At 54.8% G+C, this 25,014-nt stretch overlaps 1 protein-coding gene across 1 annotated transcript; it reads left to right on the forward strand.

Annotated features, from left to right (window-relative positions):
* Nucleotides 1-1,884: 1,884 nt before the first annotated feature.
* LANCL2 (LanC like 2) lies at nucleotides 1,885-19,767 on the forward strand. The gene is made up of 9 exons (XM_036247643.1): nucleotides 1,885-2,102; nucleotides 6,339-6,456; nucleotides 9,690-9,897; nucleotides 10,683-10,830; nucleotides 12,122-12,268; nucleotides 16,942-17,124; nucleotides 17,437-17,613; nucleotides 18,312-18,384; nucleotides 19,128-19,767. The coding sequence occupies exons 1-9, from the start codon at nucleotides 1,905-1,907 to the stop codon at nucleotides 19,229-19,231; spliced, it is 1,356 nt and encodes a 451-aa protein (XP_036103536.1). The 5' UTR covers nucleotides 1,885-1,904; the 3' UTR covers nucleotides 19,232-19,767.
* The last annotated feature ends 5,247 nt before the right edge of the window (nucleotides 19,768-25,014 follow it).

The following is a 25,014-nucleotide window of genomic DNA, read 5'->3' on the forward strand; positions in this document are numbered from 1 at the left end:
GGTCCTCCTTCCTCCACCACCACACAGCCCTCTGCATAGTGCTGCCAGCTGGGGGGAGTCTTTTATCACCTACTTATAGCTGGGTTTCCAGCGTTCAGTGGAATCAAAAAGCACATGGACTTTAGTCATTTTTATTACTGTTTGTAAATTCCTTTGAGACAGTACACCCTTAGGATCTGCACCAAGGATGATGGGCCACGTCCCTACACAGGGGTCTCCGTGCATGGATGTCTCTTCCACAGGCTCCAGCTCGCTCCACACTTTCTCACCTCTACTAGGCGAGTGTTTATTGTAGAGAAGCCATCAGTGCTCAAAAATCCCATCTCAGCTCCAGTCCTCTCTCTCCCTCTCCCTCTCTCTCTCTCTCTCTCTCTCACACACACACACACACACACACACACACTCACACAAAGCCTGCTGGCCCCCAGAGGTCCAGGCTGAACTTTGAACTCAGAAGCTTTCTGCTACTGAGAGGTACATGTCCTCTCAGTTCATCCGAGCACTTCCGTGTACATAGGCCTCTGGCTTCTCTTGTCTCTCAAGTAAAATGAGAAATACGGTGCTCCCAAACAGACTAGATTTAGGAAAACGTAGACCAAGACAGACAGTAGTGGGAAGCCAGGCTTGGGGGAGGATTGGTCCTTCCCAGTGCTGGGTGCGTTCCTCCACGGGCCACTGTTTGCGTCCTATCCGTGTATCTCGTGTATCTCGTGCAGCTCTGGGAGAGGATCCCTATCACGTGGTGCTGTAACCCTTGCCTTCCCTGCCCACTAGCCTGGGGTCGGAGGGCAGAGTCCTGGCCTAGTACCATCTGGCAGTCAATCCATGTTTAAAGGGGAAGAGGGGGAGTGAGATACTTTCCACGAGGAGGAGAAACCATTGCTTTCTTATGGCTTCACATCTCTTTGGTTCCCAATAATTAAAGACACAAGAACAAAGAGAACCAATAAAGACTGTTAAATGAGCCATAGCTGTGTTCCCATAAATGCAAAGACGGGTTTGCTTGTGTCCTTTTATTGTACACGGTATGTTCCTGGGCAATTAAATTAATATTGGAGGAATCTGTGGGGCCAGTGACATATCTGGAATGATTCAGTATGCTTTCACATCATGTCTTGTAAACAAAGATATCCGTTTATTCCAAACAAAGCATGAACCCAAAATAAATATAAATAAATAAATAAAGCCGGGGCTCCTCCTCCAGACACCCCCTCCCAGCGGCGATGATAGGAGCGCCCGTCCACTCCCGCCGGGAGACCCTATCCTTGCAGTGTTTGGGGCTGTTTTGCAATTGTCATTTTTTTAGAGGGTGTTTTTTTCCCCTGAATCTCGGACGGGGAGCTGCGGCGGCGCCAGCGGCCGGCGCTCCGGGGCCCGAGGGCGGCCCCGCCCGGCCGGAGGCAGTGCAGGTGGAGGACGGCGCCCGGGGCCGCGGACACCTTGAGTGACGGCGAAGCCTCCCGCCCGCGCGCCCTGCGGGAACGGGCCCCGCGCGGCGCCCGCGCTCCTCCAGGGCGCCGTGGAAGGGGCTCGGCCGCAGCAGGCTCTCCCCGGCCGGCCCCGCCCAGCGCGTCGCACAGAGCGGGCCGGGGGCGGCCGGTGCCGGCGCTGAGCCGCCGAGCGCTCCCCGCGGGGCCGGGCTGCCCGGGCCGCGTCCGGCCGGGCGCGCACCACGTGGAGCGCCCCGCTGCGGCCACATGAGCCGGCCGCGCGCCGCCCGCCCCCGGCCGCCAGGCTCCCGCGCGCCCGCAGGCCCCGCTCGCCCCCGCAGCCCGCGGCCTTCCTAAAGGAGCCGGCCGGCCGCGCAGGGCCGGCGCGCAGCTCCCGGGCGACGCCGCGCCGGAGGTTTGTCCCCGAGCGCACGCCGTACCGCGCGGCCCCGGCGCTGGGAGCAGCGCGCGGCGATGGGCGAGACCATGTCCAAGAGACTCAAGTTGCACCTGAGCGAGGAGGCCGAGATGGGGGAGCGGGCGTTCCCCAACCCTTTCCCGGACTACGTGGTCGCCGCCTCCGCAGCGCCCGCCTCTGAGGCCGAGGACGAGTGTGCCGGTCCCCCGCCCACCCGCGACGAGCTCAGCCTCCCCTTTCACGACGACGGGAAGGTGAGTCGTTGGCCGACTCGGGCCGCGCCGGGAGGGGGGGGCCGAGTGATGGTAGCGTCTACCCGCCCCGCCCACGAGCGTGCTGGCGTCTCGGCCCCGCCCACGAGCGTGCTGACGTCGCCCGGGCCTGCCCGAGGCGCGCTGACCTCACCCGCGCGCGCCGCCGCCGGCCCCGACCTGGCTCGCGGCCCGATTCGGGGAGCGCGCCCGTCTGCGCGTCCTTGGCAGGTGCCCCGTTGGGTCCCTCCCGGGCGGCGCGGCCCGAGGACTGGGCGCTGCGGCCTGTTAACCACGCCCCGGTGGGGGCGCCTCGCGGGCCCTGGTGCCTTGGCAGTGCCTCCGGCTGTCCTGTGCTGGACGCACACTGGGTCCGGTCGACGCTGTCGGGCACGCTCCGCCCCAGCGCACGCTGACCGGCCCCTGGCTTTCCCGGGGCGCTGGTCGCGTCCGGCCCGGCCCCTGGCTCGCTGCCCTGGGCATTGACCGTAAAGAAAAAACAAACACACACTGCTCTTGTCCGTGTGCCCAGGGCCTGGAGACGGGGTGCCCGGGGGAACGTTCCCTTGGTAGGCGGGGGGAGGGTGCTGCTGTCCTGAGCAGAGGGAAACCGAGGCAGGCCCCCCAAGTGGAGTTTAGGTGGGGGAGCGGAGGAGTCGCAATTCGGGACATGCTGCGTGTAGCCAGCGCCTGGCAAGCCCGGAGAGGCCCGGGGAAGTCAGCCTTGTTCCCCAGGCTTACGAGGGGAAATGGCAGGGGCTGTTTCCAGCCAAGGGTCGCCGGAGAGGGCAAGGCCGTGGTGGTTAGTGCTGCTGCAGGCGCAGGCGGGGTCTCCCCCTTGTTTCCAGAAGCAGGCGGGGACAGTCCGGTATGAAAAAGGCTCTCCTTGGTGAAAGTAATTCCCGGCCTCCCTTTCCTTGCTGGTTACGCAGGCTGTGGTGCGGGGTGCGAGTATGGGGGCGTCCTGACTCCAGTTAGAATCGGGTTTCCTTAATGTGGACAGTGACAGTGGGAATAAAGGAAGAAATGAGCATCAGTGTAGCTGTGTTCGTGTTTGGTAAAACCATGCATTTCGCCAATGAAGTGACTGTCTTTGCACTGACCTCAGGGGTCCAAATCCCACTTCCCTGCCCTGGTTCCCCATCCAAAAGGTGCAAGTTTCCCCCAAATTAGGAAGGCAGTTTGAAAGCCATTGGTCTGAATGTAGAATCGGGCAGGTGTCTTGAAGCATCTTCTTTTCTTACATGTGGTTATAACCCACGTGGATATTAATGGTTGAGTCAGACAAAGCATGTAAATTGCCTGGCACTGCCTGTGTGGTACCTAGGAAGCCTCCAGGAAATGACCCCTCTTTCTTCCCCTCGAAAATTCCAGTCTTACCATTTAGAACGCTTATGTTAATATTAATTTTTCTCTACATTTCTTCTATTTTCACACATCTGTTATAGTTGTTACCTAGAGTTCAGATTTTTATAGTAAAAATTTTACATTTAATGCTGGCAAGCGTTAGAAAAATCCATCATCCCTACTTACACTGAGAGAAAAGAGGCTGCTGATGTTTAGTGAGAGACAGTGAAGCGAACTCCTGGCGTGATTTGCGTCTACACGGGAACAATAGGGAGATGGGCGCAGTTGAGTTTTGTTTTCTACCTAATAGACTGAGATAAACACCGATTCTGAAATTACATTTATTTTTTCCTTTTACCCGTGGTATCTGGTAAATGCGATTTGGACCCCAACTGCATACCAGACCGATTCATATAGAAGAAAATTAAAACACAAATAATTAAAGGGGCTTGTGTTATCTCTGTGCAGTTAAATGCGCCAGGTAGAGACCGTGATTACTTGCTGGGAAGGGGAAATGGGAATTGTGTTGCTCTTGGACATGCAAGGGTTGGGGAGGGGGGTTGTGATTTTAAAAGGCAGAAAGAATGCTTCTTAGTTATATAAAAATCACCAGATAAAATGAATATGCGCCCGGCCGGTGTGGCTCAGCGGATTGAGCATCGTCCCCTGGACTGAGAAGTCCCGGTTCAATTCCCGGTCAGGGCACATGCCCGGGTTTCGGGCTCGATTCCTGGTGGGGGGCGTGCAGGAGGCAGCCGATCGATCTTTCTCTCTCACATCCATGTTTCTATCTCTCTCTCTCTCAAAAAAAAAAAAGAGAATCAATAAAAACATTAAAAATATATATTAAGTTCCACTCTTTATACTTTATGATTGGCTGATTATATTTTTCATTTTTAAAATGTCAATTTAATTAAGAGAGATGATATCGAAGTATGAATTTGTTTTGATAGACATGAAAATGAGAATATTCTGGGTTGAATTGTATCTCCCAAAAAGATATGTCCAAGTCCTCACCACCAAAACTTCAGAATGTGACCTTATTTTCATATAAGGAATGTAATTAGTTAGGATAAGGCCTTTTTGTAAAGGGGAAAGAGGCATCTGTGTCCCCTCCCTTTCTGAGAAAGTGTCATTGGGTATATTTTACTTTAATCTTTGGGATGTAAATGAATCTTTCCATGGAAAAAATAAACCCATTTGTTCTTAGTTCTAGGCAGGGGTGGGAAACCTTTTTTCTAACAAGGGCCATTTGGATATTGCCATACAAAATTCTCAGCCTAAAAATTCGCCTGCTGTATTTGGTTACCCTTTCCTCACCCCTTCCAGGGCCTCACCTTCCTTTGAAATGTAGACCGATAGGCACCTCCAGGGTTAAGTAAACCTGTCTGGAGTTCCCACACCTGGTACACTTGTCACTTAATTCCTAATGTTTACATTCAGTAAAATTTGTCCCAGAAGCCCTAAATGTACAGTAACATAAAAGCATTTTCTTTTCTCTTTTTAATTCCTTGGACTTTTTATTTGCATGGTGCAATGAATTTTTTTCATTTGCATAAAAGCATTTTCTCTGTTGTCCCACAGATGGACATTTCATTACGATAATGAGTCAGTCCATGAGGAAGATACAATTGTACATTTGTCTGCACCTACTAACAGAACTACAAAGTACACAAACGCAGGGAAAAGTGCAGAATTAAAGGCAGAAATAGATAATGGACAATTCCACAATTATGGTCAGGGATTTTAATACACCTCAACAATTAGTGCAACAAATAAATCATCAAAGACAGAAAAATCTAAACAACTACACGTTTAAGAACATTGCTGAATTTCCCTTGAGAAAGATGACCAGCAGTGAATAAGAATACCTCTTCCCTTCGCTGTTAACAATGTTGGTACATAATATTTTTAAAATAATTTATTATTCACTTATCTGATAAGCAAAGCATGGTACTATACTTACTTGCATTGCATTAATTGCTAAGTGGTTGACCATTTTTGCATATGCTTGTCATTTTTTTTTCTTTTTATGGGGTACATTGATGATTTTAGGTGTTTTTTTGTATTGTTTTTTTTTTTATTTATAATGTTTTCTATTACAAGTATCTTCTCTTTGCCATTAACTTTTTAAATTAAATTTATCGGAGTGACGTTGATTAATAAATTATATAGGTTTTAAGTGTGCAATTTCCTAATACATCATCTGAATAGGTATTGTGTTCACCACCCAAAGTCAAGTCTCCTTCCATCACCATGTATTTGACCCCTTCTGCTCTTTACTGCCTCCCTCCCCTACCTCTGGGAACCACTACACTGTTATTTGTGTCTATAAGTTTTTGTCATTAACTTTTACATCATCTTTCTTATGTTCTTTAACTTATAGAAGTTATGTTTAGTCAAATCCACCATTTTTTTTTGCATTTATCTTCAGATAGAGCGGGAGGGAGAGAGGGGGGAAGAGAGAGAGAGAAACATCGATATGAGAGAGACACATCGACTGGTTGCCACCCACACGACCCCGAGATACATGCCCTGAGGGGGAACTGAACCCAGGCTGAACCCAGGCGTCTCTGGTCTGTGGGCTGACACTCTAACCGCTGAGCCAGACCAGCCAGGGCGAATCCACCATTTTTTAATGTGTTTTTTCCTTTGGTTTCTGCAACTTACTTTTTGTGATCCTACTTAATACTTAGAGTCTGTGTAGGGCATGATCTCACTTAAAAACTCACCTTCAAAAACCAAAGTACACGCTCCAACCAATGAAGCATTAAAATGGGCCGGGGAATATAATTTCTGGGTGTTAACGTTCTTCTGACTTCGACCGTTAAAGTATTTATTACGACGTTGTCCTTTCTGGTGCAGTTTATACTGATGTCTCTTGGTCCTCAGATCATTGCTGCTTTCACGAGGCGGATCCAATCCAAAGTCAAAGACCTGCTGCAGCAGATGGAAGAAGGGCTGAAGACAGCCGACCCGCACGACTGCTCCGTCTACACCGGCTGGACAGGTGGGGGCGCAGCTCACGTGGGCTCTCGTCTTCCCAGGTTCTGGCTGGGGAGGCTTGGCTTTGAAACGCTTTTCTCTTTAAAACCTTTAAAACCTTTCTCTTTAAAACCTTTAAATGAGGTTTGAACTGTCTTCATAGATGAGATGCTTTGGAATTTTAGTTCTATAGAAATTCTGCTGGGAAGTTTGAACTTCAATATGTAGAATGTCGTATTTTTATACCATGATTTGACCTAACAGGTGGCTGTCTAGGAAATGTGTCGTAAGAGCACATTTGCTCTAGGGTCCGTTTTTCCTTTTGTGTGTTTGCTTCTGTTGCTTTGATCTTTGTGACAAGTTGTAGTTCCGTGATTTCTCTGGTCCATTGTGTGTAAAATTCATCTAATGCAAACTTAAGGGGAAAAAATGCAACCGTTATATACATATTTAAAAAAGAAGGGAAAATCAAATGTTGTCAACAGAAGAAAACACAACAGGAAAATCCCACTACAGTGTGGAGAGAAATTACAGCACTTTCAACATTAATTTGGGAACTTACTTAAGCAATAAGCTCTCAAAGCAGAAATAAAGGAACTCAGAGAGGAGATGACAAGACAATCAGGTGATACAAAATAAGAATTGACAAACTGACAAAAGAAATGGAAGGAAAAGTCAAAATCACTTCACAATGAAGACTAAATTACACGGAGCCGAAGAAAGAACCGGTACCACAGAAATACACCAAAAAGGGGAAAAAGAAAAAGAAACGAAAGTAAGTTGAAGAAAGACTTCCAGTTTCCAGTCTGGCACACAGGAGTCACCACTGCCCTCACGTAAAAGCTGAAGAAGCTGAAAAAGCACCACGTCGTCTCAGATTGCTCAGAAAAGTGTGGTCACAGGGCAGACTGCTGCCGGGGACACGCAGGAGCCAGGGAGACTCAGAGACTCTGTTCCTGGAGCAGAACCCGCGGGGCAGTGCCCAGCGCTGGAGGCTGGGTGTGGACACAGCAGCGGGAGGCCCCCGCCCTGGGGGCTGCCACACTTGCCTGAGGCTCACTCAGCTTCACTGTGCGTGCGGAGAAATGGTCCTCAGCTCTGGCGAGGGGAGAGCAAGAGGCGCCATTGGAAATGTGCCAGCATTCTATTCCTAACCAGGCGGCCTCAGGGGAAGCTCTTTTCCCAGGCTCTGGCCTCCTGGAATGTTCCCCGGGAAGGGCAGTGTCTCACTGCCAAAGACACCCACTTACTTCCCGCCCCTTTCCGAGTACAGAGGTGATCTGTATGACCGAGGGGCCTAGAGAGGCCGGAGCGTGGTAGCCAGGGCTCAGAGGTCAGCCGGGACGCAGGTCCTGCCACCCACTTCACAGACGCCATCAAGAGGCCTGTCCCTGAGCCGCCAGGACTCCTCGCCTGTGGATCCCTTCGGCTGGCTCACGGGCACCTCGGACATTCCACGCTGCTCCCTCACCTCTGCCCAGAATGTGTGTGCCCGGCAAGAGCGGACCTTTGGGGACGGTTAGGGTCATCGTCAAGTGAAACAAACGTGTGACTATGGGAGTCACAGAGGAAAGGGGAGAAAGCGGCAGAAAGTCTCACAGAAAGAATGGCTGACGGCTTTCCCAGTCTGGGGGAGAGGTTGAAGTCCCCTGTTGTCACTGTATTGTATCCAGATTGTCAGCAGGAAGCATAGGAGTTAAGCTGTCCTTCACATCACATGGATGTGACAGACACAAGGACACCCATCCACCAGCCGCAGACGCCTTCTGCCCGAGTGCACTTGGTGCGTTCTCCAGGCTCTGCCCAGTGTCTGGGCTCAGGACAAGTGCCACACGTTCAGGAAGAGAGCACTTCTGTCAGGTGTCCTTGCTGACCACAGCGGTGTGGAACTAGAACCCACTAACGGTGGAAAAACTGGAAAATCCAACCGAAGCACAAAAGGTTCTAAGACACTACCGTGACAGTTACAAGCCAACAAATTGGATAGCCTAGGAGACGTGGATAAATTCCTAGACACATCTAACCTGCCAAGACTGGATTATGAAGAAACAGAATCTGAGCAAACCAGTAATGAGTAAGGAGATAGAATCAGTAATCAAAACTCTCCCAGAAAGAAAAGCCCAGGACCAATAGCCTTCCTGGTGAATTCTATCAAAAGTGTATATACTGAGCTGAGGAATTAATTTGAAAGGGAAATAGGACATCTGGATAGAATTAAAGAAGAAGCTGCCTATTTAGAGAAATTTTAAAAACAAAATGAAAAATAGAAGTGGACAGCCGGCCAGTGTGGCTCAGTGGATTGAGTGTCGTACTGTGGTCTGAGATGTCCCGGTTCGATTCCCAATCAGGGCACATGCCTGGGTTGCGGGCTCGATCCCCAGTAGGGAGCGTGATGGATGATTCTCTCTCACATCCATGTTTCTATCTCTCTGTCCCTTCCTCTCTCTCTAAAAAAAAAAAAAAAAAATAGAAGTGGACAAAGAACAGAGTATCAGAGACCCTTGAGAGAAACATGAAAGGTCTTGTTTGGCCTTTGTGTCATCACATCCTTTCTCTGCGGACTCTTCCTTCGTGCACGTCATCAAGTCTGCACAGACACACTCGCCGCTGAGCCGTCACACTGCCTTCCTCAACCCGAGAAGCAGCACACGCGTCCCTCTTAGGAGCCACAGAGGCCATCCTCCGTAGCTTTTCAGAAAAAGACCCGTCTCTGGTTCTCCCGCATCTCTGGGTCTGTCTTTAATCTCAAACAGGAAGGCTGGGTCGGTGACAGACCGCACCTCGGCCTGCGTTACCTTACTCTGCTCTGGGGCTGTTCCACCAGTGATGAGCCGGCTCACTGACTGGTCAGTCACTTAAAAAAAAATTGAAAAAGTTTGAGGGACCAAAGAGTGTAAAATTCAGAAAAGTAATCGCCTAATTTGGGATCAGGATGAAATGAGTAGATACAAGTTAGTTTAAGATACACAGGAGAGTGAACAAAAGCCTGAAGTGCGCCCAGGTAAATGGGGATGAGTGGGGGGCCCGTGTCGCCCCTTGTCTGGGAGGAGTGGGATCCGGTGTCAGAGCAACTGCATTTAGACTTGGGTTACGATTTTCTTCTCTGAGTTGTCGTTTTAATCTACCCTATGTCATTTCTTTGATGCTGCCCTTCAGAAATACAGGTTTTGTGTGGGTTTCTCATGTAAACATAAAATTATATCCTAAAGGTGAAAGGAAAGGTAATGACGCTTTTCTTGGGGCTGGGGGGTTTCCCAGGCATAGCCCTTTTGTACCTGCAGCTGTACCGGGTCACCAGTGACCAGACCTACCTGCTGCGGTCCCTGGATTACATCAAGAGGACACTTCGGAATCTGAGTGGCCGCAGGGTCACCTTCCTCTGTGGAGACGCCGGGCCGCTCGCCGTGGCAGCTGTGGTGTACCATAAGCTCAGGAGTGACGGCGAGTCGCAGGAGTGCATCGAAAAGTGAGTGTTGGAGATGGGAGTGCCTTCTCCAAACTCTCCCTCGAGGGTCCTGATGGTCAAAAAGGAAATCAGTTTTTAATTCAGCCGCCGTTACAAACAGCTCTCCCAGAAGCGAAGAGTTTGTGGGTGAATCTTTGTGGGATCGTATGCTCCCTGTCTACCCAAGCTGTACAGCCTTAATTTGGGGGAGGTGGGAGGGGGACAAAAGCATTTTTTTTGTTACTTTGTTTTTCTGAAGCAGTTTTTGGTTGCCTTCAGTGCAGGAAAATTAACTTATACGCCTCAGACTTACTGTAATAGTTATTCTCAGGCCCAGTTTTGGCAGTTAGAGTGTCGACTTTTATGCATCTGTGGGTTTCTGGTACCTCCTGGGCAAGCAGAAATCGGCGCTCACGCCCACGGGCTGCTGGTCTCCAGCTCACGCCCGTCTGTCCCTGTGTGTTGACCTCGGGGTGACGCAAGCTAATTCCCAGGCCCTGGCTGCATTGTACTGCCGTCTTCCTCTAGGTGTTAAGTCACTGTCTTCTAAGTCTGGACTTCAGCCTTGAGGCTCTCTTAGTTGGTTTAGGACAGATATAAGGTAAACATGTCGACCACAAAGATGTTTTGTTGTTCACGATATCTGAGAGAGAAGTTAGTGAAGTGGAAACAGTTTGTTGTTGTTTTTCCTGCTCTTTTTGTTGTAAATGAAAAATAAATACCAGGTCATTCCTAAAGGAACGAGTTATGTACAGTTGCAGGAAGGTATGTCAGGCATTCTCGGGACACGGCGTTTTCTCGGGTAGACTTTTGCAGCTCCAGAGAACCGTTGTCAGCCGAGACTCGGACCTTCCCGACGAGCTGCTGTACGGGCGAGCGGGGTACCTGTTCGCCCTCCTCTACGTGAACACGGAGATCGGGCCCGGCACCGTGTGTGAGTCCGCGGTTCAAGAGGTATTGTGGGGCTCCTCTCCCCCGCCATTCGGACCTCAGCTCCGCTCCTGGGCAACAGCGGTTCCTTAAAGCACCCCATAAAATTAATACATAGCTCCTTTGCGTCCTTTCTGGGAATGTTTTCTAAAAATCTGTACTCTGCTTAGGCATGGATCGATTCAGCAGTTTTTACTAGAATCAAATGACATTTTTTTTTTTATCCTCACCCGAGGAAAGTTTTCCATTTTTTGTTCAGATAGAATGGGAGGGAGAGAGAGGGAGAGAGAGAAACATCGACATGAAAGGGACACATCGAGTGGCTGCCTCCCGCATGACCAACCAGGGCCGGGGACAAACTGCAACTGAGGTACGTGCCCTTAGCGGGAACCGAACCCGGGTCTCTCTGCACTGCAGGCCAACACTCTAACCGCTGAGCCAAACTGGCCAGGGCCAGTTTCAAAAAGACAGAATGTTTCTTTCTCTTTCCTATGATGTCTGAACTGGTAGGCAGTCCTGGGAGGATGGCGAGGGACCCCTCTGTGTTGTTCTGCCATATCCTAGGGGCGTGCCCTTGTCTGCATGACCAGAGCTAGGGTCACCTGCGCCCAGGGCACAGACAGGTGAGGAAATGGAGGATGCTCAGCTTCCATTTCAAGGCCAAGACCAGACGTCGTCCCCTCACTTCCGCTCACGTCCCGCTTACAGAACTCAGTCAAGTGACAGTCCAGCTGTGTGGGCTCAGGGGCCGGCACCCAGCTGAAACTTACAGCACATTTACCAAAATTATGAAGGGAGTCAGGATGTTAGGGGCCCGTCGGTATCCATGCCACAGCCTCATCACAGACATGGGAGTCTTCTGATCTAACTGCAGCCCGCACACCTCAGCAGACACGGTCACCAGCCTCCCCACAGCCCCAGGCCCTCCGGCCCCCCCCCCCCCCCCGCAGCCTCAGGCCCTCCGGCCTCTCATGGGAGATCACCAATATTTGGGGGAAAACATTGCAACTACAAAGCAACTAAATAGTCTAGAATAATTTTATAGGAAGCTTTTCTAGGTTCTAGTAAACTCTTTATACGAAGAACTTTTGATTTCATGGTTTGACTTGTTAATGTCGTTTTCCACTCTGAGATTGTCTTCTGATTTCTCTCTGCCCGTATTTATTAATTTATAAAACGAAGATGACAGCGTTGGTGCTCAGTGCTTACCGGTGTCTAGATTACGCTGTCTGTCTGTAGACGTGACGTTAGTGTCCCCTAGACTGAAGCGGGACGTGTTTGAGTTTTCAGACGTAAGCCGTCTCGTTGTGTCCAGGTGGTCACTGCTATCATCGAATCCGGCAAGGCGTTGTCACGGGAAGAAAGGAAGACGGAGCGCTGCCCCCTGTTGTACCAGTGGCACCGGAAGCAGTACGTGGGCGCGGCCCACGGCATGGCGGGGATCTACTACATGCTGATGCAGGTGGGTGAGAAGACGACACTGACAGCGAGCGGGTCATAGAAGAGGGGAGTGAGGAGGAGAATGGGGCTAAAATATTGACACAAACCCGGAAGGCTGAACGAGGGATCCTCCCTTGAATCCTGGTGTGTACGGTTCGCTTCATGCACCCGAGCAGTGAGCTCCCTCTGCAGGCATTTCGTACAGACCAGGCGCCTCCACCCCACTTTTCTGTCGCGTCCCCCTGCCGACAGGAGGAGCTGCTCTCAACAGGGAAGAGCTTCGGGGCACGCAGGGCTGCCGTAGCATCTGCCGCGCCCTGAATGGCAAGCAGGCGCGTGATCCTTGTGTCACTCCGCAGAGACGCCGTGGCTGACACCCGAGGGGGAGAACCTGACTGCCGTGAAGGCTGTGACTCTGATGGTCTGGAAGATGTCTTCAGTGTTAATTTTCTGTAGTATAAATTATTTATGTAAAGTCCTCGTTTGTGCATATTTCATAGAATGTGCATCATTGAGCTTTACCGTTGCCAATGTGTACAGAAAGAGAATAAAATATAAAGTGTGTGAGTGCAAAACAACAGAAAAACCCAGCGTGGGGCAGAGACTTCATAGTCAGGTCCCTCCGCGGCAGTCAGCTGTGTTCTAGACGTTTCGCTGGTTTATCGTGTTTGTGACCTTGTCTCCCAGTCATCGCTGAGTCTGCCGAGTACCGACGCTTTGCCGGCAGGCAGAGGCCCTGCCCCAGGGCCACCTCCTGCGCCGGCTCCTCCACCTCGTCGCCCGCGCCGCCCTTCCCTGCTCCTGCGGCCCCGCGTGCTCCTCACTTAGCCCTTCTTCCCGCCGCCATCACCATTGCAGGCTGCTTCGTTCGTTTGATCGAATCACAAAACTAGTCGACCAAAGAGCATGGATTCTAATTTAGTTCTTTTCTACTAACAGCCACATATTTATTTAAATTTCCTTCAGATTCTTCTTTCCTAAACCCACTGAGCCCTGGCCAGTTGCTCAGTGGTTAGAGCATCGGCCTGTGGACCAGAGAGACCCGGGTTCGGTTCCCGCTAAGGGCACGTACCTCAGTTGCAGTTTGTCCCCAGCTCTGGTTGGGCTCGTGTGGGTGGCAGCCACTCACTGTGTCTCTCTCACATCGATGTTTCTCTCTCTCTCATCCTCCCTCTCTCCCTCCTGCTCTGTCTGAAGATAAATGCAAACATGTCCTCCGGTGAGGATGAACAAACCCGCTGCGTCATGCTGCTGCTCTCTAAGGGAAAACGGGGCATTTGCATCTACGAAGGACGATGCCCCCTTCTGGCCACTAGTTGTTTTTACTTACTGTTGTAGAAGGTGAAACATCTATGTATTTCAGTTTGTGAATTTTCTTTATAGTCCAGATGCATGTTTCCAAAGAACCAGAATTCTGTATTTCATGTTAAAGCGGCGTTGCTGTTCTCGACAGCTGGTAGATTGTGTGTATCCTGTGTCCAGTGACAACACCCTGAGGGGAAAGAGTTGTGTAAGAACCACGCCAGTAGAGCTACTTGGCTTAGATTAGGTGTTTAGGTGCTGTTTGTAGATATCAGGGGTCTCCTTGGGGAAAAACACATCATAGATTCTCTCAACTGTTTTTAAGGTGGAGAACATGGAAACACTGTTTAGTAAGGATTCTACTTAGAAATTGCTGTCAGTTTTCTTTTGACAACCTGTAGGCAGCCATGCTCCAGAGCCAGCTCACCTGACCTGGCTGTTCACATCTCCTCCCTGCTCCACAGTCATTCCGGTGCGGAGGTGCGGAGGTGTGGCTAGTCTAGACGTGCGGCAGTGTGACGATGAGATGGTGCGACAGTGTGAATGTGCCATGGTGCAGCTATGTGGCTGTGTGATGGTGCGGTGGTGTGGTGGTGCGGTGGTGCGGTGGTATGGATATGCAGCGGTGGTGCGGCGGTGTGGTGGTGCGGTGGTATGGATATGCAGCGGTGGTGCGGCAGTGTGGTGGTGCGGTGGTATGGACATGCAGCGGTGGTGCGGTGGTGTGGTGGTGCGGTGGTATGGATATGCAGCGGTGGTGCGGCGGTGTGGTGGTGCGGTGGTATGGATATGCAGCGGTGGTGCGGCGGTGTGGTGGTGCGGTGGTATGGACATGCAGCGGTGGTGCGGTGGTGTGGTGGTGCGGTGGTATGGATATGCAGCGGTGGTGCGGCGGTGTGGTGGTGCGGTGGTATGGACATACAGCGGTGGTGCGGTGGTGTGGTGGTGCGGTGGTATGGACATGCAGCGGTGGTGCGGCAGTGTGGTGCGGTGGTATGGACATGCAGCGGTGGTGCGGCGGTGTGGTGGTGCGGCGGTATGGATATGCAGCGGCGGTGTGGTGGTGCGGTGGTATGGACATGCAGCGGTGGTGCGGCAGTGTGGTGGTGCGGTGGTATGGATATGCAGTGGCGGTGTGGTGGTGCGGTGGTATGGACATGCAGTGGTGGTGCGGCGGTGTGGTGGTGCGGTGGTATGGATATGCAGCGGCCGTGTGGCGGTGTGGTGGTATGGATATGCAGCGGTGGTGCGGCGGTGTGGTGGTATGAATATGCAGCGGTGGTGCGGTGGTGTGGTGGTGCGGTGGTATGGATAATCAGCGGCGGTGTGGTGGTGCGGTGGTATGGATAATCAGCGGCGGTGTGGTGGTACGGTGGTACGGATATGCAGCGGCGGTGTGGCGGTGTGGTGGTATGGATATGCAGCGGTGGTGCGGCGGTGTGGTGGTGCGGTGGTATGGACATGCAGCGGTGGTGCGGCGGTGTGGTGGTGCGGTGGTATGGATGTGCAGCGGCGGTGTGGCGGTGTGGTGGTATGGACATGCAGCGGTGGTGCGGCGGTGTGGTGGTGCGGTGGTATGGATATGCAGCGGCGGTGTGGTGGTGCGGTGGTATGGATGTGCAGCGGCAGTGTGGTGGTGTGGTGGTGCGGTGGTATGGATATGCAGCGGCGGTGCGGCGGTGTGGTGGTGTGGTGGTGCGGTGGTGCGGTGGTATGGATATGCAGCGGCGGTGCGGCGGTGTGGTGGTGTGGTGGTGCGGTGGTATGGACATGCAGCGGTGGTGCAGCGGTATGGATATGCAGTGGCGGTGCGGTGGTGTGGCGGTGTAGCAGGAGTAGATTCCATCAGACAGTTTTATTTGGAAGACTATTGGAACCATACACACAAAAACTCTTAAATACCACTTAGAACACCACTTTCTCAGTGGCAGAATACAGCCGATTCTTTTGAAAATGAAATCTGATTTCGTTGATGAAAGTAGGAGGCGCCGGAGCCCCAGGCTGCCGCTGTGTGGACTTGAGAGTAGGTGAGAGACGGCAGCTCTGCGAAGGCCGAGGAGGTCACACGTGCCCGAGGTGCCAGCCAGTTTCCCTGCAGGGCCCTTGCCCTTGGAGGTGAAGGTGCTGTCTGCGAAGGCAGTGCCTGGCGTGCTCGCTGGGGGGTGGGGAGGGCCCGGCTGTGGGGCAGGGCTTTGAAGGTCTATACACAGCAGAGCACCCACACAGTGAGGTGACCACTCCTCTCCTCTCCTGCTGGAGACGAAGGGAAAGTCTGGAGGAGTCAGGCCCGTTCTCTGACTCGCAAAAGCAGGTGTGGAGGAGGGGCGTGCAGCCTGGGACTGGAAACGACTGTCCACAGGGCACCTCCATGCCGTCGCAGTGGCCTCCTCGCCACCTCCACCACAGGTGCGGGGACTGAAGTCCTTTTGTGGGGGAAAACAGTTCAGATAGCCAAAAAATAGGAAAACACTGATTTGGAAAGATACATGCACCCCTATGTTCATTGCAGCGTTGTTTACAATAGCCAAGGAACCTGGATGTCCACGGACAGATGAATGGATAGAGAAGATGGAGATGTGTGCAAGGGAATACTATTCAGCCATGAACATGAAATTCTGCCTTTTGCTACTACATGGATGGAGCTTGAGGGCATGATGCCAAGTGAAATAAGACAGAAAAAGACAAAAACCATATGATTTCACTTGTGTAGAATATAAAACAAAAAAAAGAAAAGAAACAAGAACAAACTCAGAGACACAGACAACAAGTTGGTGGCGCCAGAGGGGAGGAAGTGGGAGGAGGGCAAAACGAGTGAGGGGTGAAACGTGTGGTGACAGACTGACTAGACTTTGGGTGGTGAGCACACCGGAGTGTGTGCAGGTAACAGATTATAATGTACCCCTGAAACTTAGGCAACATTTGTAACCAGTGTTGTTATTAACCACTGTTGCCTCAATTTTTTAAAAAGACAATACAGGTATTTGAAAGTCCCCATTAACAAAGTCATCTAGCTCTATGCTAGCTGACTGTGTTACCTTGATACGTAGTCCCAGTGCCGAGAGATTTGGGCACACTTTACCCTGAATGTTCTGTGGGGATGTTTCGGGTGAGCTTGCATTTGAACGGGTGGCCTTGCAGGAAAGCAGTCCCGTTCACGGCGTGGGCCTCCCCGAGCAAGAGAGTTTTCTGGGGCATGCTTTCGGACCTCCCCTGCAACATCGGAGACCGGAAATAAAAGATCTGCCCTGGTCTTAAAGAACCAAATAATTGATTTCTAATGTTTACACTCCTCGGTATCCCGGGTAATTGATGTTTTATTAGCCACAGTACAGAGGTTCTTAAAAAAAACTTTGGAGAAAATAGAGTAAATGTTTCATTTTTGTTTATTTAAAGCCAGCAGCAAAAGTGGACCAAGAAACCTTGACCGAGATGGTGAAGCCTAGCATTGATTACGTCCGCCACAAGAGGTTCCGCTCTGGGAACTACCCGTCATCTCTGAGCAACGAGACCGACCGGCTGGTGCACTGGTGCCACGGTGCCCCGGGCGTCATCCACATGCTGATGCAGGCGTACAAGGTCAGTGCCCATCCCGCCCCGGGCGTCATCCACGTGCTGATGCAGGCGTACAAGGTCAGTGCCCATCCCGGCCCCCGGCGCTCCTCAGTCTGACTGTGGGCAGCATCTTCATCTGCGAAGCGGTATGATAACATCACTCCTGCCGAGTCCTGAGCTCGAAGCTGGGGAGTGGGCAGGCAGACTGACTGGGAGCTGCGGCCGGTGTGGTGGCAGTGCCGGCTGTCCCCAGGGCCGCCGGCTCCTCGTGCTGAGCGTCCTAGCAAACTGACTCCTCACTGGGCACCGTCAGCACAGCGTCGCTCTCATCGCCAGGTGTTCAAGGAGGAGAAGTACCTGAAGGACGCCATGGAGTGCAGCGATGTGATCTGGCAGCGGGGTCTGCTGCGGAAGGGCTACGGCGTCTGCCATGGGACAGCCGGGAACGGCTACTCCTTCCTGTCCCTGTACCACCTCACACAGGACAAGAAGTACCTCTACCGAGCCTGCAAGGTAAAGACACCTCTGTCCACACAGGTCTGACACAGACAGGCAGGGTGCACACGCAGCCCCTCCCCCTCTGCTGCCCACTCGGCTCTGTCTGCACAGCCTGTCATGGCCTCTCCGCCCCGGGAGTGAGGCCGCATCCTGACTCAGACCCGAGCGCCTGACCCTTGCCCTTCTCCGCCCTCCTCCCCTCCCCCACCCCTCCCCCAGCCTCCACACTGCACACCCAGCACTGCACACCTCTCCGTGTGCAGCGAGCCTGTGTCCCCTTGAGCACTGTGTCAGCTGCTGCTCCCGTCGGGGATGCTCTTCCCCAGATGCACATGCGACTCCTTACCCTCCAGTCCCAGCTGATTGACGTCCTCAGGGACAGGCTCCCCCGCTGACGTGACAGTCTCCCCCACTGATTGACGTCCTCATTGACAGACTCCCCCGTTGATTGACATCCTCAGGGACAGGCTCCCCTGCTGATTGACGTTCTCAGTGACAGGCTCCCCCTCTGACATGACAGGCTACCCCGCTGATGTGACAGGCTCCCCCGCTGATTGACGTCCTCAGGGACAGGCTCCCCCGCTGAGAAGAGGTGGCCTGCAGCCCAGCCCGAGCCCAGCTGCAGCCGCCCTGCTGCCCAGAGCCCACTGCGCCGTGGCGGGGTCACCACCGTGGCCTCCCCGAGCGAGCGCTGCAGCCCCCTCTCCTCTCAGTTCGCAGAGTGGTGTCTCGACTACGGAGCCCACGGGTGCCGTGTCCCGGACAGACCCTACTCTCTGTTCGAAGGTGAGGGGGAGCTCTGGGTGCTGGGGCGTGGCCTGACCCTCCTGTCTGCGTGACTGCCCTGTCCCTTGACTCTGTGGAGTGATGGCTGCACGGCTACCGAGTGACGACGAGCAACGCCGTGCGCTGCTGAAAAGGACGCTGAGTCTCTACCGCCCACGCCTGTTCCGTGCTCCTGCGAAGGTCTTCCAGGCGCTTTCGGATCCCTCGCGGAGCAAACCCGCAGGCAGAACGTGGCGTGTGTGCTGTGTGGTGACAGGAGACAGTAGCCTCCTGGGCATTTCATGTGCGGTATCGCGTGTGTGCTATTGACCCGTTCACGGGAGACGTGTTCGTCCTTTACACATACTCAACTACCTGAGTTATTTAAGAAGTGCAAGTAATCCTGCCAGGCCTTAAAAGGCAATAGTGACTACACATTTTAGTAGTTGGGAAGTAGTGAGAGGACATTGTAAGTAGTTGGGAAGTAGTGAGAGGACATTGTAGAAGGTTCTGAAAACAGAGAGCGGCGCAGGAAATGAACGAACACACCGTTCACTGTCTGCCGCAGGCCCATGTGGTCGCAGTCCAGGAAAACGGACTAGAAGCTCGACAGACCGCTCTACCTCTTCTGTCTGGTGTGTGCGTGCGTGTGCACATGCGTGTGCTGTTCTGTGTGGCCTTGCCTTGGGTCTCCTGCTGAGGGGTGGGGGTTGCTTCCTGTGTCCCGGCGCCTGTTCCTCGAGCGTCCCCATCTGACGTTGCAGGCATGGCTGGCGCAATTCACTTCCTCTCCGACGTCCTGGTACCCGAGACGGCACGGTTTCCAGCGTTCGAACTTGGCTTTTCGCAGATGCATAAACAGGTGTAAAAAGACTCCTAAGAGACCTGTTTGGACCAAACACCACCAGACTGCTCAGCGCCAGACGGAGAACCCACGATGACTCTTGAAAGAGGGACAAGAGGGGACCAACCCCTTTGTGCTGAGCCCCCCAGCTCAGAGCTTGAGCGACAGCTGCCCTGCCCTGTCCTGTCCTGTCCAGGCCCCTCACAGTCACGCTCGCACCCAGTTCTCGTAGCATTTGCATGTCCCTGTATTTGTAAGTGTCAGTCGTGCTGCAGAAAGTCCTTCTGTGCCCGCGGGCAGAGCTGGCCTGCGGGACGCGAGCGAGGCAGCCCCTTCTCTGTACATAGCCTTCCGGGTGGGGTGGGTCTGGTCGGTGCGCAGGGCACATCGGAAGGTGGCCACACCTTTCAGCACATCACCTTTCCAAGGAGCAGGAGAGGCCGCAGTCAGATCAGAGGGTTTGGCTGGGGTGTGGAGGCTGAGCCTCGCGAGGGTGTTGTGCTCACCTCGATGTTTTTGTTGTTGTTGCTGTTGGGTTGTTGTTTTATTCTTACCTGAGAACGTGCTTTTGTTGGTGTTAGAGATAGAGGGAGGGGAAGGGACAGAGAGACACGCCCTGACCGGGGTCAGACCTGCAGCCTTTCAGTGTACGGGACACTCCAAGCCACTGGACGACCTGGCCGGGCCACCTGGGTGTTCTGGACGCCAGGGAGTGCGTCACAGCCGTGTGGGGCTCCCGTCCTCAGCAGGGTCGGGCTCTTTGTGGGACGGCCCCGGGGCTCCTTGCAGTCCTGGGCAGCAGTGACCTCAGGACCAGGGAGAGGAAGCCTTCCCGTGACCCCGCTGTGAGTCGTGTAGCAGCGCGAGCACCGGGGTCCCAGACCCGCTGTGCGTCGCTGAAGCAGTCTGCACTCCATCTCATACGTCACAGCCGCTCCTCCGGTCCGTGAACACAGCCCCCGGGTGGTCAGCAGAAAGATCTTCAGCGATTCCCATGTCCCTGTGACCAAATGTACGTCAGAACTTGGGCCCGGTCGGTGTGGCTCAGTGGATGGAGCATCGTCCCGTGGACTGAGGTCCTGGTTCGATTCCGGACCAGGGCACATGCCCAGGTTGTGGGCTCCATCCCCAGTAGGGGGCGTGCAGGGGGCAGCTGATGGATGTTTCTCTGTCTCTCCCTCTCTCTCTAAAAAATAAAAATAAAAAAACATTTAAAACAAATTTTTATTAAAAACTTGGTAAGTTACCAAAGTATAAGTTTAGGATTAATACAGTTCTTACGTTTTGTCCACTGTTTGGGGGTGACAGCCTCACGTCTGATGACGTATTCAGCATAAATCCTAGTCTTCACTTACGCACCCCAGAAACGTAATGCTCTAACAACAGTATTTGCTCGGACTGGCATTTCTCATTTAAAAACGGGATTAATCTGTACTGGCATACCCTCAATAATTCCATCACAGGGGGCTCAGTTTTAGAAGGGTGTTCTCATCATGGGATGAGAGGTCTGGAACGCCTCATCTCACGAGCTGAGGCGGGGGGCGTGACGAAGCCGGGTCTCTGACGCCTGCCCGCCTGACTCCGTCGTGGAGGAGAAAGAAGACCGAGCAGAAGACAGGCCCCCACACAGAACTCCTGGGACGTGGCCAGGCCTCCCTGTGGGGCCGCACTCGGGGCCCCTGTCTCCAGAGTGATGGCCCTGGAGTCCTCACCACTGACCCTCGTTTCTACGTCACACTCTCACGTTGGGTGATGACTTGTGGCTACAAGTCCTCATGGTTTATATATATTGTTGTTGTTGTTGTTAATCCTCACCTGAGGATATTTCCATTGATGTTTAGGTAGGGAGGGAAGGAGACAGAGAGAGACACATCCACTGGTTGCCTCCCGCATGACCCCAGTCAGGGATGGGGATCGACTGCAACCCAGGTACGTGCCCTTGACCAGGAATCGAATCCGAGACCCTTTGGTCCACGGGCCAACACTAACCGCTGAGTCACACCAGCCAGGGCCTCACGGCTGTTTTACCGGACTCCCTGGGCCTGCTCACGTGCTTCTCGGACAGCCCGGGGCCCTGCGCCCTGTGGATGCGCTGAGCTGGACCACACCGCGCGCTCCCTCCTGCCCCTCGTCCAAACCCCGCAGCAGGGGACTGCCCGAGCTGCCGCATTGCCCAGGCGGGCCCCTGGGGCTGTGCCGGGATCTCCCGAGCCCAACAGCCTGTCCCAGCCACGGGGAGGCAGCTCGTGGAAGCCCTGATCCCGGCCACATGTCTGCAAACCAGAAACAATGAAGACAGTTCTCTGGGAATCTCGCCACGCACAAAATTGCTTGTTGGGTGTGTTTCTGACTGACCCGTGAAGGAAGGACAACGTGTGGAGGAGATTTTACCTACAAGTGGTTTTGTAAGCCAGGTGGGTTGACACCTTCCTGCTTACCCCCTGGATGTCAACAGGTGTGCACTGAGCGACTGACCACTTGGCAGCATGGTCCCCAGACGGCTGTGCCGTGGTGGCCCCAGCTCGGTCCCTGGGGGCAGAGGACGCCGGGCTCCCAGACGCCGGGGTAAGAGTTCCACATGCTCACACTCAGGTCTCAGAGCATCTCTCCACGGGGTCTTGGGTAAGGTGTGCCCCCAAACGGTGTCTAAACTTAAAAACGTGGGTTCCCAGTACTGTTTTTAAATTTGAAAGAATGCAGTCGATGTCCACCGAGGGTCTGTGGGTCACTTGGTTGTGGTAGTAAAGACAGTTTTGTGGTGATGACTCGTGGGGTCTTCATTTGTCCTCAAGGCCGCTGTTTGAGAGTGATGGTGGTCAGGAGCCTGGCCGCTGTTCTGAAGTCGTCCCTCGCTGAGAAAGTGCCCGTTGCTCGGGGTACGATGGGCCGGCTGGAGGTCCACGCAGGCATCGTTTTGTTCCAGGCCCCCAAGCCTGGGTAATGACAACACAGCAGCAAGTGGTGACTTGGGTAGTGTCGATGACTCCCACGTCACCCTCAGCACACGGCTGGAGGTGGGCCTTGCCCAGGGTAACAGCTGGAACCAGGAATAGTCAGGTTCAAACCTGGACAGCTCTGGCCATGCCTGAGTCAGAAGGTTAGAAACAGACCTGGGAGAGGCCCGGGGACTTGATCAGGGACATGTGACCAGGAGACGGGGAACAGGGACAGTCCCTGCCTTCGGCACAACCCCGCCTGGGCTGGAGGGACCCTCTATCTGCTGCAATCGTTGACGGCTCTTAAGACGTGAGGCGAGTTCACGCCTCGCCACTGCGCTGGCTGAGTTCACGGAGACAGCAACCCCGGTTCAACGTCCAGGTTCCCCACCTCCGCCCAGGCTCTGCGGCAGCTCCTGGGGACCCTTCCTCCAGTGGGCCTCGGGGGGCCCAGGAAGGTGGTGCAGAGGGGATGGGCACAGGCGGTCTTCAGGAGCCGGCGCCCACTAAACTGCCCCGATTCTCACGGGTGTGAATGTTTACCTGCAGGTCAGTGTCGGGTTCGGGATGAAGAACACCTGGGGGCAGGGTGCGCTCTGAGCGGGGAAGCTGTGGGAGATGGGCGTGGCCAGGGAGCTGGGACCAGGGGCACCCACTCACTCAGGAAGGACCCCACTACATCGGCAGCTGGAATCAGTGAACAGGACGAAGACCCTTGCCTTCGGAGTCTGCAGGATGGCCAGGAGAGACAACGCAAGTAACCAGATTTCCCACGGAAGGTAAGGGGCCCCCGGGAGGAGCGTGGCCGTTCCTCGGGGCGAAGCCGAGAGCTGGGGACCTCTGAGCAAAGGAAGGGCAGTCCTGGTGTATGCTCCCAGGGACCGTCCTGGGGGCCGCAGGTGCAGGCAGGCGAGGCAGAGGCTAGTCCAGGAGGGGGCTCGGGGTGGTGAGAGGGGGCCAGGCTCTAGGTGCGCTCTGACGCTGGAGCCGAGCAGGACAGACAGGGACGCCTGAGCCGGCCGGAGGAGGAGGTGCTGGAGACGGGGTCAGGCACAGGCCGGGCCAGGTGGGCACGAGGAGGAGGAGGAGGAGGAGGAGGAGGAGACAGGGTCAGGCACAGGCCAGGTGGGCACACCGAGGAGGAGGAGGTGCTGGAGACGGGTCAGGCACAGGCCGGGGCCAGGTGGGCACACGGTGGAGGAGGAGGTGCTGGAGACGGGGTCAGGCACAGGCCGGGGCCAGGTGGGCACACCGAGGAGGAGGAGGTGCTGGAGACGGGTCAGGCACAGGCCAGGTGGGCACACCGAGGAGGAGGAGGTGCTGGAGACGGGTCAGGCACAGGCCAAGTGGGCACACCGAGGAGGAGGAGGTGCTGGAGACGGGTCAGGCACAGGCCGGGGCCAGGTGGGCACACGGTGGAGGAGGAGGTGCTGGAGATGGGTCAGGCACAGGCCGGGGCCAGGTGGGCACACCGAGGAGGAGGAGGTGCTGGAGACGGGTCAGGCACAGGCCGGGGCCAGGTGGGCACACCGAGGAGGAGGAGGTGCTGGAGACGGGTCAGGCACAGGCCGGGGCCAGGTGGGCACACGGTGGAGGAGGAGGTGCTGGAGATGGGTCAGGCACAGGCCGGGGCCAGGTGGGCACACCGAGGAGGAGGAGGTGCTGGAGACGGGTCAGGCACAGGCCAAGTGGGCACACCGAGGAGGAGGAGGTGCTGGAGACGGGTCAGGCACAGGCCAAGTGGGCACACCGAGGAGGAGGAGGTGCTGGAGACGGGTCAGGCACAGGCCGGGGCCAGGTGGGCACACCGAGGAGGAGGAGGTGCTGGAGACGGGTCAGGCACAGGCCGGGGCCAGGTGGGCACACGGTGGAGGAGGAGGTGCTGGAGATGGGTCAGGCACAGGCCGGGGCCAGGTGGGCACACCGAGGAGGAGGAGGTGCTGGAGACGGGTCAGGCACAGGCCAGGTGGGCACACCTAGGAGGAGGAGGAGGAAGAGGAGGAGGAGGAAGTGGAGACAGGGTCGGGCACAGGCCGGGTGGGCACACTGAGGAGGAGGAGGAGGAAGAGGAGGAGGAGGAAGTGGAGACAGGGTCGGGCACAGGCCAGGTGGGCACACTGAGGAGGAGGAGGAGGAAGAGGAGGAGGAGGAGGAGACAGGGTCGGGCACAGGCCAGGTGGGCACACTGAGGAGGAGGAGGAGGAAGAGGAGGAGGAGGAGGAAGAGGAGGAGGAGGAAGTGGAGACAGGGTCGGGCACAGGCCAGGTGGGCACACCGAGGAGGAGGAGGAGGAGGAGGAAGAGGAGGAGGAGGAGGAAGAGGAGGAGGAGGAAGTGGAGACAGGGTCGGGCACAGGCCAGGTGGGCACACCGAGGAGGAGGAGGAGGAAGAGGAGGAGGAGGAGGAAGAGGAGGAGGAGGAGGAGACAGGGTCGGGCACAGGCCGGGTGGGCACACTGAGGAGGAGGAGGAGGAAGAGGAGGAGGAGGAAGTGGAGACAGGGTCGGCACAAGGCCAGGTGGGCCCCACGGCGGAGGAGGAGGAGGAAGAGGAGGAGGAGGAGGAGACAGGGTCGGGCCCAGGCCAGGTGGGCACACTGAGGAGGAGGAGGAGAGAAGAGGAGGAGGAGAGGACAAGGAGAGGAGGAAGGACACAGGGAGGAGGGAGAGGAGGAGAGGAGGAGCACAAGGAGGAGAGGAGGGGCGGAGGAAGGAGGAGGACAGGGTCGGGCACAGGCCGGGTGGGCACATCGAGGAGGAGGAGGAGGAAGAGGAGGAGGAGGAAGTGGAGACAGGGTCGGGCACAGGCCAGGTGGGCACACTGAGGAGGAGGAGGAGGAGGAGGAGACAGGAGGAGGAGGAGGAGGAGGAGG

The sequence above is a fragment of the Molossus molossus genome, unplaced genomic scaffold (assembly GCF_014108415.1).
Source record: "Molossus molossus isolate mMolMol1 unplaced genomic scaffold, mMolMol1.p scaffold_m16_p_7, whole genome shotgun sequence".
Lineage (NCBI taxonomy): Eukaryota > Metazoa > Chordata > Mammalia > Chiroptera > Molossidae > Molossus > Molossus molossus.

Excerpts from the sequence above, each read along its gene's own strand:
- LANCL2 (XM_036247643.1), top strand. The coding sequence starts at position 1,905 with ATGGGCGAGACCATGTCCAAGAGACTCAAGTTGCACCTGAGCGAGGAG. Across the intron at positions 10,831-12,121 it reads GTGAGTCCGCGGTTCAAGAG|GTGGTCACTGCTATCATCGA; the intron begins GTATTGTGGGGC and ends CGTTGTGTCCAG. Across the intron at positions 18,385-19,127 it reads ACCCTACTCTCTGTTCGAAG|GCATGGCTGGCGCAATTCAC; the intron begins GTGAGGGGGAGC and ends CTGACGTTGCAG.